At 35.5% G+C, this 15,163-nt stretch overlaps 1 protein-coding gene across 1 annotated transcript; it reads right to left on the minus strand.

The window, feature by feature from the left end:
* Positions 1-12,200: 12,200 nt before the first annotated feature.
* LOC114179115 (GATA transcription factor 18-like) lies at positions 12,201-14,157 on the minus strand. The gene is made up of 2 exons (XM_028065337.2): positions 13,260-14,157; positions 12,201-12,822 (listed from the first exon to the last, which is right to left on the minus strand). The coding sequence occupies exons 1-2, from the start codon at positions 13,680-13,682 to the stop codon at positions 12,547-12,549; spliced, it is 699 nt and encodes a 232-aa protein (XP_027921138.1). The 5' UTR covers positions 13,683-14,157; the 3' UTR covers positions 12,201-12,546.
* Positions 14,158-15,163: the final 1,006 nt, after the last annotated feature.

Here is a 15,163-nt window from a genome sequence, read left to right on the forward strand (position 1 = left end):
TCATCGATTCCATCAAACCCATTTTACTTGCATCCAGGTGAGAATCCAGGCTGAACAAGAACAAGCACATCACTAATTTACTGCTATTGAGGATGAAACATGTCAAAAGTAGCAATGGGTAATATTGCTTTTGTTCTGACAAAACCTACAACTAGAGTAATAAGTGCAGGTTTAGGTAATACTCTTGTTTTTTGTAATTTAACATGTTTCTTAAGATTCATATTGATACCCACTTAGTTACTGAGATATATTATATATTATGAATTTGTAATTATTTTATAGGTCTCACACTATTGTCATATTTGGTTTAAACCAAAAAATTTGTCTATTTCATAATCTTAGCTTCCTATTTTCAATATAATGAAACAATTAACGTAGTATTAATTATTTTGTTAAATCTTAATTTTTTGGTTGGTTCTTCAAATTGTCCCCATTTTTTTTCACAAATATCAATTGGATCCTCAGATTTTAAGTCGTCTGAATTGGATTCTCATTTTTTAAAATGTATTGCAATTTGATTTTTTTCGTTAGTGTACTACTAACGACGCTAATTATTATGCCACGTGTCACTTATGTTTTTTTTTTCCTTTTTTTTTGTTCAAAAGAATCTTCACACATGTCGTTTTTTATGTGAAAAATTTCAATTTGGTCTCTTTATTTGTTATTTTGTCTCAATTTAGTCCTAATTTCTTTTTAAACAAAATCAATTTCATTCATTCCAAAGGATGATGATATTTTGACTCACTTTTTTTTATCTACTTTTAACCCATCACTCCAATTACTCTTAGATCATCACATCACACCACTAGAAAAATCAAAATAAATTATTGAAGGGTGATAAGAGCATTAGGTTAAAAGTGGGTAAAAAAAATGGGTCAAAATATCCTTATCTCATTCCAAAGTAAAACCAAATTTGACTTTTATATAAATGTTATAATGATATTTTTATTATAATTGATATTTTTAACCAAATTAAGTTTATTTATATTTATATTTTGCATTGAAATTTATTTCAAATTTGTTTTAAATATTTATATATTAATAATTTTTAGACAAATGTTAGAGTTGGTTTAAATATAACAACTTTATAAATTCAAATGTAAAATTTTAAAACTGTTTTATGACAATTTAAAATAAATATATTTATTTAAAATTTCATTTAACAATTTATAACATTTTAAATTGTTATAAAACTGTTTTAAAATAAATTTGTTTAACAATTTATAACATTTTAAATTGTTATAAAAATGTTTAAGAATTTTACATTTATATTTATAAAGTTGTTATTTTTAAACTAACCCTAACATTTGTATAAAAATTATTGATATATAAATATTTAACCAAATTTTAAGTTTAATAAAAAATATAAATTTAAATAAATTTAATCTTGTTAATAGTATCATTGTAACTTGTATATAATAGTTAAATTTGATCTAAATTAATACAAAATAATAAATATAGAGACTAAATTGAAATTTTTCACATCAACAATGACACATGATACAATCACTGTCATGTCACACTGTCTTTGCCACACGATAGAATCCTAATTTGACACATCACAATTTTTGTAATTTTGAAAAAAAAATTAAAAAATTTTATGAGTTGAAACCTTCATATTAATTAACATCGTCAATACTACACTAATAACAAAAAAAAAAAAATTGCAACACATTTTAAAAAATAAGACCGTTTAAACTTTTACTTAATTAATATGTATAGTCAAGTCTCTTATTCAATTTTTATCAAACTTCAATATACACACATTTTGTTTGTTTTATGGGAGCACTTACTGTGATGAATTTAATCCGATCATTTTCATGTCGAGCGCTTGTAGATCAATGTTAAATGTTCTCAAAATTTTGTGAAAATGATGAATGAGATATTTGGAATATAAATGAATTAAGCACAAAAGGATGTCTTTTAATAGGATTACATGACTCCTTTCGAACAAAAGTGTATTTACATTTATCATATTAGTCAATTTTAAATAGAGTATTTGGAAGTTGGAAATAAATTTAAGTCATGTGCTACAAGAGTACGAGAAAAAGTTGAATCAATTTTGCAATTTTCAAAAAAAAAAAAAAACTCATCTCATAGTAATGAAAGATTTTTCTGCCCTTACATTAATTATATGAATGGGCGAGTAGAAGCAATAGACATCATACAAAACATTTTATTTATGAGTGATGGGTTCTCAAGAATAAGATGACATGGACATAACATGGTGAAGTGATCAATATTCTAAAAAGTCGAATTAGAAGACGTGTTTCATGAGGTGGGAGAGTTTTCATGAAACTCATGTTTTTGTTTATAATAGATTGGAGAATGATTCAAAAATACCTTAATATCTCGAGTGCACAACATTCACATGGTTGTCATTAGTTTTATGCCTCATGAATTTGAAGTCAAAATATAAATTAATTTATAAAATTTTCACTTACAATAATTTTTAAAGATAGTGCAAAATGATAACACATTATATACTACACATTACAACTTCTCAATGAAGAAGTAGTGCTAATCAATTTTTTTTCTTTTAATTTTAAAAGTTGTGTGCCATGACTTCATTTTATAGAAGATAAAATTATGCTATCTCCATCGAAGCCTTGGCCTCGGCAACATGAGATGGGAGGCTCGGAGTATAGTTAGTTTGTTAATGCCATGCATGATATAAAATGACTAGCACCTTATATTCTAATTTGAGGCCCATTTGCAAGATTCACTTTGGCACCTCTTTTATGGCTGTTTCATTCTCCATCTTTCCCTTTTGGCACCCATAAACTCCAAATTACCACCACAAAAATTATAATATAAAGGTGGAAGTTACTTCTTTACCCCTTTCTTATTATAAATAAAGGTAAAAGTTAATTCTTCACTATTTCTTAATGAATTTCAAATTTATTTTTGGATTTGGAAATATATTTCGAAATATATATTCTAAAATACATTTTGGATTTGTATAATTCAGAAGATATAATTGAATTTGGACATACCTTTCAAAATACACATTTTTTAATGTATTTTTAAAATATAATTTGGAATGCACATTTCATAATGTATTTTTGAATCCATAAATAGCTTCTAGATTATACAATTTAATACACATTTTAACGTTCAAGTAAGTGTTTTCAGGTATTGGTTTCGGATAGAGATTTAGGGAAATCTTAATACTCACCTATGTCTTAATGCTTGACACTATGCACTTGTTAATCTCAACCCAATAAGGTGTAAATACTCTTTTAATTCCTATTTTAATCTTAACCCAATATTTGTTTTGACACTTTTACATATCATTAATTTCTCTGTTTATATAATTTAGGATTTTATTCATCTCAATAATATTCTTACATGGTTTGAACTTTGAAAATGTAGCTCTTTCTATTAAAAAGGAACCTTTTTGTGAGACATTTCACAAGAACTCGAGGGATGGATAAAGTGTGTAATTTGCCTGAAGGTAAGGTTTTTTATTTCTTGGCTAAAAGACATTCCTATAGTGTCTTTATTTTCAAACTCTATGTTGAAGTAATAACTGTTGACTTGATTTTTCAGAAGTTGCATTGTGAATGTCTTGCATCAAGGTCAGAAGTATAGAGATATAGTTTGAATTGATGTTTTATTCTTGGATTGCAGTAGTATAAATATACAGATTGGTAACGTAAATTGGAAAGAATCAGGGAACAAACTCCACCAATTTAGCACTAACAATTAACCTAAATAAAGGGAAAATCTGATATATAAAATCTGACTAATAAAAACTCATTAGTATAATTTAAAACTAATTATTATAATTGATATCCTCCCGCAAGTTGGACGATCTGGAAGAGAGAGGCAACTTGGACAGTAATGAATCAAACCGAGGGTGAAGTAGAGGCTTTGTGAGTATATCAGCAAGTTGATCATCAGTAGATACAAAGGATACCCGAAACTTGCCTTTTTGAACATTTTCACGAACAAAATGATAGGCTAAGGCTATATGTTTCATCCGAGAGTGGAAAACAGGATTGGCGCTGAGACTTGTGGCACCAAGATTGTCACAATATATAACCGGGTTGGCTGTGTGGATGTGACCAAGTTCAGTGAACAAGGATAGGACCCATAGAAGCTCACTGGCCGTGTCAGCCAAGGCTTTGTATTCTGCTTCGGTTGAGGAACGAGCAACAGAGCGTTGTTTCCGGGAGCTCCAAGAGATGGGAGTGCGACCGAGATATAACAAGTAACCAGTGGTGGAGATATAATCATCCTTATCACCCGCCCAATCTGCATCTGAGTAAGCATGAAAGGTTAGCGGAGCAGTTGCCGAGATGAAGATGCCTTTGTTGCAAGAACCCGCCAAATAACGGAGCACCCGTTTGAGGGCAGACCAATGCGTCGTTCTTGGATGTTGCATGAATTGCGCAAGTTTGTTGGTGCTAAAGGCGATGTCCGGGCGAGTAAGACTTAAGTATTGAAGACTTCCTACGAGGGTGCGATACTCAGTTGGGGAAGGTAGGAGATCACCAGAATCCTTGAATAAGGGAGCACTGGCGGACAGGGGAGTGGAGGATGATTTTGTGTTAGCCATGCCTGATTTGTGGAGAAGATCAGTTATGTATTTTCTTTGTGAAAGAAACAGTCCTGTAGCGGAACGAATTACTTCGACGCCTAAGAAATAGGTTAGACATCCAAGGTCTTTCAGCGAAAATCGAGCAGCAAGGGTGGAAATAAGGTTGGACAACTCAGTAGGGGAACTCCCAGTGACAATGATATCATCAACATATACTAATAAATATAGTGTGGAACCAGATTTTTGAAAGATAAAGAGAGATGCATCAGCAGTTGAGTTGACAAAGCCAAGAGAAAGTAGAAACACTCGAAGCTCCGTATACCAGGCGCGTGGTGCTTGCTTTAGCCCATAGAGTGCCTTTTTGAGGCGGCAAACATGATCAGGGAAACTTTTGTTGACAAAACCAGGAGGCTGGAGCATGAATACTTCCTCTTTGAGCGTCCCTTGAAGAAATGCATTGTTGACATCAAGTTGGCGGATGGACCACCCTTGATGAACTGCAAGTGTGAGGACAGTGCGTATGGTGACCGGTTTAACAACCGGACTGAATGTCTCGGTATAGTCCCAACCAGGGCGTTGGTGAAAACCTTTGGCGACTAGCCGAGCCTTGTACCGATCAATCGAGCCATCCGGGTGTCGTTTGATTCGAAAGACCCATTTGCAACCAATCAAATTTTGAGTAGAGGACCGACTGACAAGGTCCCAAGTGCAATTGCGATGTAAGGCGTCAAACTCAGTTTGCATAGCGGAGCGCCAATCAGGGTCACGAAGAGCTTGGGTGAAGGTGTTGGGCTCAAGTGGAGAAGAGGGATGGACATGGAGGTTAAGCTTTTTGAGGGGTTTGACAATGTTGTTTTTAGACCGAGTAATGATACCACCTCCATCAGTTTGGGGTCTGTTGGTAGGGTTGGCATCGGGTTGGGATGGTGGCACAGAACATGGTGGGGATGGTGGTGAGGTTGGAGGGGATTCAGAGTGTCCAGGGGAGGGTTGGACCAGAGGTGGGGAGTTAGTGAAGGATGAAGAGGAAGGTGCAGCCGAGACCTCCTCCGGTGGGTTTAGGGTAGTACTGTTCATGGGTTGGTTTATAGGATGGAGTATGGAGAGCTGAAGTTGGCCTGTTGGTTGCTCTGCTGGTTGCTCTGCAGTCGGCCTGGCTTGAGGTATTAGGGAGCTGTACAGAAATTCAGATTCAACAAACTTGACATGGCGAGAGGTGTAGATCCTTCCTGTGGTGGGATCGAGACACAAGTAAGCATGTTGATCAGCCGAGTAACCTACAAAAATACACATAGCAGACTTTGGTGCAAGTTTATGGTTAGCATAGGGTTTAATCCAGGGAAAACACAAACAACCAAAACACTTTAACTTATGATAATCCGGGTTAATTTTGAGTAATTTGGCATAAGGGGATTGGTACCCAAGAATTGGTGTTGGGAGACGGTTTATGAGATAGGCTGCCGTTGTCATGGCGTGAGGCCAATATGTGAGGGGCAAGCCTGAGTGGTGGAGAAGAGAGAGACCGGTTTCGACAATGTGTCGATTCCGGCGTTCTGAAATTCCATTATGTTCAGGTGTATGAGGTGGGGTGGTGTGATGACTTATTCCATGAGTGCTTAAAAAAGAACGAAGACCAATATATTCGCCACCATTATCCGTGTAAAGAATTTTGATATTGTCATGAAAAAAATTTTCAACCAGCGATTTAAATTTGGGAAACAGAGTTTGCACATCAGATTTGCGTTTTAGCGGATATAGCCAAATATAGCGAGTAAAATGATCAACAAACATGCAATAGTAGCGAAGACCATCAATTGATAAAACAGGGGAAGTCCATACATCAGAGAAAATTATTTCCAAAGGATAAGATGATTTAAGAGTGGATTCATGAAAAGGAAGTTTATGACTTTTGCTAATTTGACATGAGTTGCAATCTGATTGCTGGAATTTAGGTGAACCCAAAGAAAAATGCTGTTGAATAAATGTAAAGATAGAAGTGGAAGGATGCCCAAGTCTATGGTGCCATGAAGCAGAGGAGGTGGTGCGGGCAGAGTGGACGGACGGAGAGTTGGCTGGCCAGAGATAGAGTCCATCCACACATAAGCCATTATAGGTGGTTTGACCCGTCTGCAGGTTCTTCACATGGAAAGAGTTTGGCAAGAAAACAACAGCAGAGTTAGTTTGTTTGGTAAGCCGAGAGACAGAAATGATTTTCTGTTGCATGGAAGGAACGCACAAAGCATGTGAGAGGGATAAATCATTAAGTAAAAGTGTTCCAGAATGAGAGATGTTTAAACCTGAACCGTTACCCATAAACAGTGAGTCCGGACCCGTGTACGGATGATGAAGCGCTAGATTCGCAAGATCATTTGTGACATGATGGGTCGCTCCACTGTCAACCAGAAAATTAGTTGGAGATGTGCCAGCAGTTGCAGTATGGACCTGAACCTGTCCAGGGGTAGCAGAAGAGGAACGAGGAGGCGGTGGGACACTAGGGTGCTGCTGTTTGAAGGTAAGACACTGAGACAGAACATGACCCTTGACATTGCACCATTGGCAGCGACCAAGAAACGGTTTGCGATTGCCAGGGCGTGAAGTTGAGGATGCAGAAAATTGCCCAGACCGAGTTTTGTCATAATGGTTGGGTCAAGCATGTGCATGCAAGGCTGTCATGGGAGCAGGAACCTGCCGTTGAGCAGCAACAAGAGAGAGTTCATGAATGAGAAGCTTCTCAAGAAGGTCATCAAAAAGAATGGCAGTGTCCCTTGCATTGACGCCATCAATGACAGCTCTATAGCCGTCGTCGAGGCCACGTAAGACATGGTCAGTCATGTCTTCAACGGAGACAGGAGAGCCAAGTGATGCAAGGAGATCAGCAGTTTGCTTCAGAGAATGCATGTAGGTGGTGATGGATTGGGTACCTTTGGATGCCGTGTGGAGACGCTCTTTCAACTGTCGAAGGTGACTGCGGGATGCCTTGGCATAGGTGCGTTGGAGAAGAGTCCAGAGATCATGGGATGTCGTTGTTTGAGACACCAAGGAGGCCACTTCAGGGGATAGAGTGGTGAGGAGAGCACTATATATAAGACGGTCTTGGCGACGCCAAGTTTGATAAGCAGGATTCGAAATTGTCTCTGGAGGGTCATCAGTGGTGGAGACTGTTGTCGCTGGCGCAGGAAAGGATCCATCGGGATATTTGAGAAGATCATGGCCATCAAGGAGAGCTTCAACTTGAAGTTTCCAGGTAAGGTAATTGGAGGGAAGAAGCCTGGTGACACTGCTGAGAGTGATGCAAGTGAAGGGTTTAGAGGGCTCATAAGGGTTTCTAATGGAGGAGTTTTCGGTGGCCATGAGAGGGAAAAAAAAAGGAAGAAAAAGAAAAGAAAGGAAGGAGCGGCGTCCTGTGTTGGAAAAGTAAGGAATGAGAGGATCGTGTATTAATCTGATACCATATAGAGATATAGTTTGAATTGATGTTTTATTCTTGGATTGCAGTAGTATAAATATACAGATTGGTAACGTAAATTGGAAAGAATCAGGGAACAAACTCCACCAATTTAGCACTAACAATTAACCTAAATAAAGGGAAAATCTGATATATAAAATCTGACTAATAAAAACTCATTAGTATAATTTAAAACTAATTATTATAATTGATAAGAAGTTCACTTCTTGTTTTCTTTAAAACTTTGTAATTTGATAATATGATATATTTTATGATTGTTCTGCGGAACCTATTCTCTCACTGCAATGGTCACTCCTTTGGTACATTTGTCTAGTAATGAGGTATAATTTATTTAAAAAAATTATTTAAACTTGTCGTATTTCTATTTTAAAATTATTCAATTACTTATTATTTATTTATTGAATGCACATGAAGATCAAAATGATATAACACAATCAAGTAGTAGAAAAATAAAATAGGTTAGGATTGGGTTTAAATGTAGAATTGTATTAAGATTTCACAATAACTTTTAATGTTGTATATTTTATCTTTTGATATTTCAACTCTCGAGAACTTTGAAATTATTGAATAATTAATAAAATTTCTTTTTATGTTTATTTTTATTTGTAAATTGATATTATTTTTTACTTTTATAATTTTTTATATAATTTAAATTATCATTATTAAGAAAAAGATATTAAGTTATAAAATTATAAATATAGGTGGAAAATAATAAATAATAAAATATTATTAAATTATGAAATTATAAATATAGGTGGATAATAATAACTAATAAAATATTTTATTAAAAAATAATTTATAATAATGATATTTACAAATGTCATAATATAATGTGAATTATGTTATTTTTAAATGTCATTGTTTTCATTTAATTTGTTTCTCAATAAGTAAATAATGTCATCTTTAACTACGTATTCAAAATGTCACTTTATACAATGTTTAAAGTGACGATTGTAGCGGCGTTTGACTTGAATATGCCATGTTATATTTTGTGGTGGCAGGAATTATGATATTCTCAAAAGATGTCACACGCATAAATAATGATGTTTGAAAGGATCGTAGTATACAAAATAAACATCACAATTGACATGATTTTTTGTAGTGGATATGTATACATATTGTACCAAGCGATCATGATAGGGAAGGCCGCTCAACAGTAATTGCATATCGATCAATTATGAACAATAAGCAAATCTAGTAATTAATTATGAGATTATGATGGTAAATGAGATTAAAAGGTAATTAGGTTGTTATTAAATCATCGTTAAGATAAAAGACCTACTAGAGGATTTATAAAAACGGTTTGTTGGTAATCCATTTAATATTTTTGCATCTAGCATATATTGAATTCTTAATCGAACACTAACTTAAGTATAGAAGTGTCTTTGACAAATAACTGACCAGATAAAATGAACCGAAAGAGAAGAGATTGATTATATCCACATGAAAGAAAGACGATAGGTTAAATGTAGAAAATAATACTTTTTGCATCCTTGGTCCTGCATACAAGAACAATATGTTTTACTATATTCAATTATTTAGATCCCTCACTAATTTGTAAAAGATATGCAATGCTTTCAAAGTCATCTCCAATCCATCAAGCTCTCCACTCTTGGCCTCTCTTTCATCAACCATGAAGACATATACCTTGTTTCAACAGGTTGATATAAACCCGATTTTAAACACACTGCATAAAAGCTTTTGTTTTTTTGTTTACGAGTCAAAATCAGTAAATGTCTTTTTCCTTTTTCCAATGATGTTTTCAAGACAAAACTCACAACTGAAACATTCATACCAGAAAGAGGGTCTAAACCATTATAAAATGAGATGCACTTTACAAAATTTGACCAGTAGGAGGATGATGGCCAATGCTAGTAGATGGGTTGTGTTATTTCAATGTTCATCCTTGTCCGCAATCTTTCTTTTCATTCTTATGTTATTTTCATCTTCGGCTTTTTTTAATATAGGCCGTTCTTTTCATAATTATGTCTTTGCATTTAGAATTACTTTTCATCATGATTTGTAAGACAAAATAAATAACCTAGATTCTAAGTTTGATTTTTTATTATGGGTTAAATATGTTTTTGGTCCCTCAAGTTTCAATGAATTTTGAAATTAGTCCCTCATCAAAATTTTATATCAATTTAGTCCTTTATCTTTCAAAATACATGAATTTAGTCCTTTTAATCAAATTTTGTTAAGTTTATCTAACGTTTCAAACACATTTCATGATAGTATTTAAGTTAACATTGAAACAAAAATGTGTCAAACAGTGTAAATAATTTAAATACTATCATGAAATGCGCTTGAAACATCAGATAAACTTAACAAAATTTGGTTAAAAGGACTAAATTCATGTATTTTGAAAGATGAAGGACTAAATTGGTCAAAAGTTTTGATGAGGGACTAATTTCAAATTTCGCTAAAACTTGAGGGACCAAAAACATATTTAACCCTTTTATTATTTTAATATTCATATATTTACAAAAATTGCTAATTGTCAGGTCCTTAATTTTTTATATATATTTATTTATAGCTTAATCAATTAAATTAATTATTAATTATAGAAAATATGTTAGATATAAGGTTCAATTGAAGTAAAATAAAACTAATAATAACAAAATGTATACAAAATTTAAAACTAAACAAAATTGTGATTTTTTTAGAAACTAAAAAGAAAAAGAAACACCATTATCCGAGGTTTGTGCCTAAAACACTTCCATTCAAAACATGGATGGACCTTTACCCGTTCCGTCGTTTCATGTTTTTCTTGATCATATTTTCTGACCATCATGGGATTGACTACACATGTTAAACGAGCACACGCACAGTCTCTCACTTCTAACTTTTTTTTATATAATTTTTAGTTCATTATTTTGTGAAAACAAAATATACTAGTTATATATTGTTTAATAGAATAAAAAAAATTTAGGAGCAAAAATTAAAAACATTTTTTCTTTACACGTGTCAATGTTTTATTGATAAAATGCAATGTAAAACAAATAAATGCAACATATTTTGATCCTTACTTGAATAGGCTTATCTTTGGGGGAAGCTTAGTAAACACACTCGTTTTCTTTAGCACTTTAGTAGCTGAAACATGATTTCATGCTATATTCGTGTGGTTCAATTGTGGTTCAACGGTTGTTGTGAATCAAATGGTTCGCCAAAACCACGTAACAAAGTGGGATATTGAAACGTTAACATCAAAATTTATTACATGTGCTAGTACCCTTTTTCTCTCCAGCACATGTGCCGCGGAAACAATTGCATCAATCATACTATAGCATTAGATTGCATTATTCCACCACTTTTTTTTTTTTCTTATGGTGCATTAAATATTAATGTTCTGTATATTGCCATATTGCACCCTGATGAAGTGTGCCATTATATATCTGTGTTGTAACGTGGAATACCGCGATTTTAAAATAGCATTCTGCGAGAAGCAATAGATTGTTACTTTCACTTGAGCTTCCGTGAAAATTTTGAAAGAAACTGTTAGTGGAAAATATTGATTTTGTTAATATAAGAAAAGACAATTTTGATGAGTCCATTCGCAAATGAAATAGTACCTCTAATGATGGTGGATTTGATGATGAAAAAAGTAGTCATAGTTGGCAGTCAGTGCATTGCAACTCTAACCGGACGGATTCGATGAAGTGCTCAAAAAGACATTTCAGTTTACTGTTCTGAACCGCAGGGTGTCCGGTTCAGAGAGAACAGTGATCCAACATACATATCCAACCGTCAGAATTATAACACCCGATTAAATGCACTAACCTCTCTCTTTCTCTCTCTCCCTTTCCCAAAGTGTATCCACTCATCGTATCAATGCCTCTTCAAAATTCTCTCCACGTGGATAAGGAAATTAATTCACAGACATAACATAATCTATAAAAATTTTACAGAGACAAATATTAAATTACTACCAGTTTTATATTTATATTTAAATGTGTTCTCTCTTTAGCAATTCTCTTCCATGCCTGATGATGGTATAGAGAACTCAAAATACGAGAAGGTGATAAGAGGGGGGGAACCACTTCGGCTTAGAACACAACAAAATGGACCATAAAGCTATAATGGCTTTGCACCAAACACATCAAACGGTCCACATGCCAACACTGTCATGGTCATCATCAATACAGAATAGAATAATATACTATATAACGGAGAGTTCGAGAGGGAAAGTGAAGCAACAGAAAGGTAGGATTAACAAGTAACTGAAAGAGAAAGTTAAAGAACCAAGACCAAAGAAAAAGCAAACTAAGAACATAGAATTATCCCCTTCTCACTCCATCTTTCGCAGCAAGACGGAGAAAAGGAACCAAACAAAAAGGAAAAGGTCAAAAAAAAAAAAACATCACATTGACGAGACCATAATGCAACCATCGCAATCAAAAACATCTACATCACCATCGTAAAACGTCGACGTACACCTGTGTGGTCTTCTAACGTCAAGGTAGCTGCTACTCGCTTTTGTCATTTTTTTCTCTCCCTATTATTATTAACGTATTAAGGATATCGCCATCGTTCATCATCTCGTGTAGTCGTGCACCATGCTCGTTCGGTCTGGGACGTTAAGGTTCCAAGAGAAGAACGGAATGCCATCCTCCGAATCTCTATCGTCGGAATCCTCCATGAAACGTAACTCGTTACCCATCTGCGGGTGTGCGTACCACGAACTGCTTTGGCTGCCGTACGAGCGCGACGATTCCATCACGCTGCCGGGAACCGCCGCCGACGTGGCGGCGGCAGCTGATGCTCTTCTCTCTTCCTTCTTATATCTGATCCCGCAAGCATTGCACAGTGACTGCATCAATCCAATTCAAACGCAACGTTAGTAAAATCGAATAAGTTGAGAACTAAATGTTTTATAAAAATACATCAGATGAATGGCTTATCAATGTTTCATCACTATTAGTTAATCAATGCTGGTATTAAACGTATTGTTCCAAATTCAATTATTTAAAAAAAAAAACATGTACAGATACCACGGTGTTACTTTAAACCTGGTTCCCAAGTAGAAGCTTTTGATGTTACTTTTATAAAATATGTCCAGTTCCATTTACCAAGGCACAAATTTGACATAACAATTAACATAAAAAAGTGGTAGTGTCGTATATTCGTCTGCAACATTTTGTACTGTTAATTAAAATGATAAAATAATGTGAAGTCCGTAAATAAGACATACCGGGAAAATGAAGAATATGATGTTAAGATTTGTTAATGAATGAATGTTTATTATACCTTAGGGCCACGGGGACCGTTTCTCCAGAGGGGGGTAGAAGTGGTGTCGCAGTTGGCGCAGCGACGAGCGAGGAGAGAGTCGTTGTTGGAGGCGGCATTGGTTGCTCTGGTAGATTTATTGGTTTGAGATTGCGAGGTGTGTTTGGATTGCAGCATGTCCCAGCGGAAGTTGGTGACGGAAGAGCGATGTTCGTGGCGGTTTCGCAACTCCTCGCCTTCGGTGAAACGCGTGGAAGGGGTTCCGAGGGAGAGCGTGCAGTCGACGGAGGAAGAGGGATAGATGTCGTGTTGGTAATCATAATAGGGGGCGTGGGTGTTGGGCATAGAGAAGAGGATGGAGTAGGAGTTGGTTTCGGTGTGAAGCATGGTGCATGTGCAGGTGCCCATCACGTGAGCCTGGGAGTTCCCGCAAGAACGATGCATGATTGGGTTGGTGGATATTAATTGGAGTGGTGAGTGGTGAGTGGTGGTGGTGGTGGAGGGAAGACGATTGGAGTGTTGGGGTTTAAGAAGGGATGGATATGAAGAGAGAGCGAAAGGGCAGAGAAGTACAATGGAGATGTAATGATAAAACGTTTGAAATGTAAAGAGGGTAGGAAGCAGTGGGAAGAAAGAGTTAAAATGGTACGGGGGAAATGAGAAGTGGGTGTTGTCAGGTAGCTTTATAAGCTAATAAAATGGCGAAATACGAGTCAGCAGGTGCAGTCCACGTTGTCGTTAACTGCGAATAGAGAGATGCACAAATGTATGTGCAATATAATATAGTGGGGTATGAATGAAAATTATAAAGACATGGAAAAACAGAGAGGGACCCAGTGGCTGGGGGTGTGTTGGGGAGAAAGAAAGAGTGAGAATGAGTGGAAGGAAGCGTTGCGGCACTGTTTGTGTTGTGTGTGTATAAAAATTTCTCATGCATGATGTTAATTTATAGCAGAGAGAGAGAGAGGGGTAGGTTAGGAAGTGTGGTGTGGTCATTGGGTAGTCAAAAGTGGGCACGTGACAGTGGTAACAGTATTCGTCCACGGATCTGCCTTCTCCGATCACGAGGCTTTTTTAGTCGCAAACCCAATACATCAAAACCTCTGTCTGTATCCGTATCTCTGCCACTGCCATCCCCCAAGGAAAATGGAATAGTAGTAGTAGTGTTATGTTAGTGTATCTATCTATATCATCTATCTAATATCCCACGCTCTCTTCTCTTCCCTAACACGCTCTAATCCCAATACTGCTAATTAACCACATACCACTGCTCTACTCTCTTATCTCATCTACTCCCCTTCTCCTTGGTAATACCATATATTAATTGCCAAACCTTTCATATTCTCAACTCTTACTTACTTCTGCAATTTCATTTCTTTCAAATAATAACTCTTTATTTCAATTTCATAACCTAATTTAAATCAATCATTCCTTGAATTGCTACTTTGACCGAGTCAAATGTAGCAATAAAATGGTAGTAAGTAATTTGATTTTGGTGGTCACGGTCTTTGATGAGTTCGTGGTGGGGTTAGTGGAAAGAATTATTATTATGATTTATGATTTGAAGTTGAAGGGAGGAATGAGCATTGATTGTTTGAAATGGTAGAAAACATCTCCGTTAGTTGTTATAGGCCGTTCAATCCGTCAAATCTGCAGGAACAAGAACACAACGACCAGTTGTTTCCATCCGTACTGGGAGGATCACGTGAATCCAAACACAAAGCCAAGTTCGTCAATTGTCATGATAGTAACCTCATGCCCCGAATCCAAACCCCATCACACCAACATTGCTTTTTAGGAGCAGTTGCTGATGGGGGCAACAGTATTAGTAGCCGTAGATAGAAGAAGAAGGAGAAGAAAAACTGATCCGGAAGAGAAGATCCTGAGATTTGGATTGGTTTTTGGATCACACTGGGAAAAAGTAG

Source organism: Vigna unguiculata, chromosome 3, assembly GCF_037176805.1.
Source record: "Vigna unguiculata cultivar grain cowpea cultivar isolate G323 ecotype 2 chromosome 3, ASM3717680v1, whole genome shotgun sequence".
Taxonomy (NCBI): domain Eukaryota; kingdom Viridiplantae; phylum Streptophyta; class Magnoliopsida; order Fabales; family Fabaceae; genus Vigna; species Vigna unguiculata.

Coding starts and splice junctions, on each gene's coding strand:
- LOC114179115 (XM_028065337.2), bottom strand. CDS start 13,682: ATGCATCGTTCTTGCGGGAACTCCCAGGCTCACGTGATGGGCACCTGC. Junction 12,823..13,259: donor ACGGTCCCCGTGGCCCTAAG/GTATAATAAACA, acceptor GGATTGATGCAG/TCACTGTGCAATGCTTGCGG.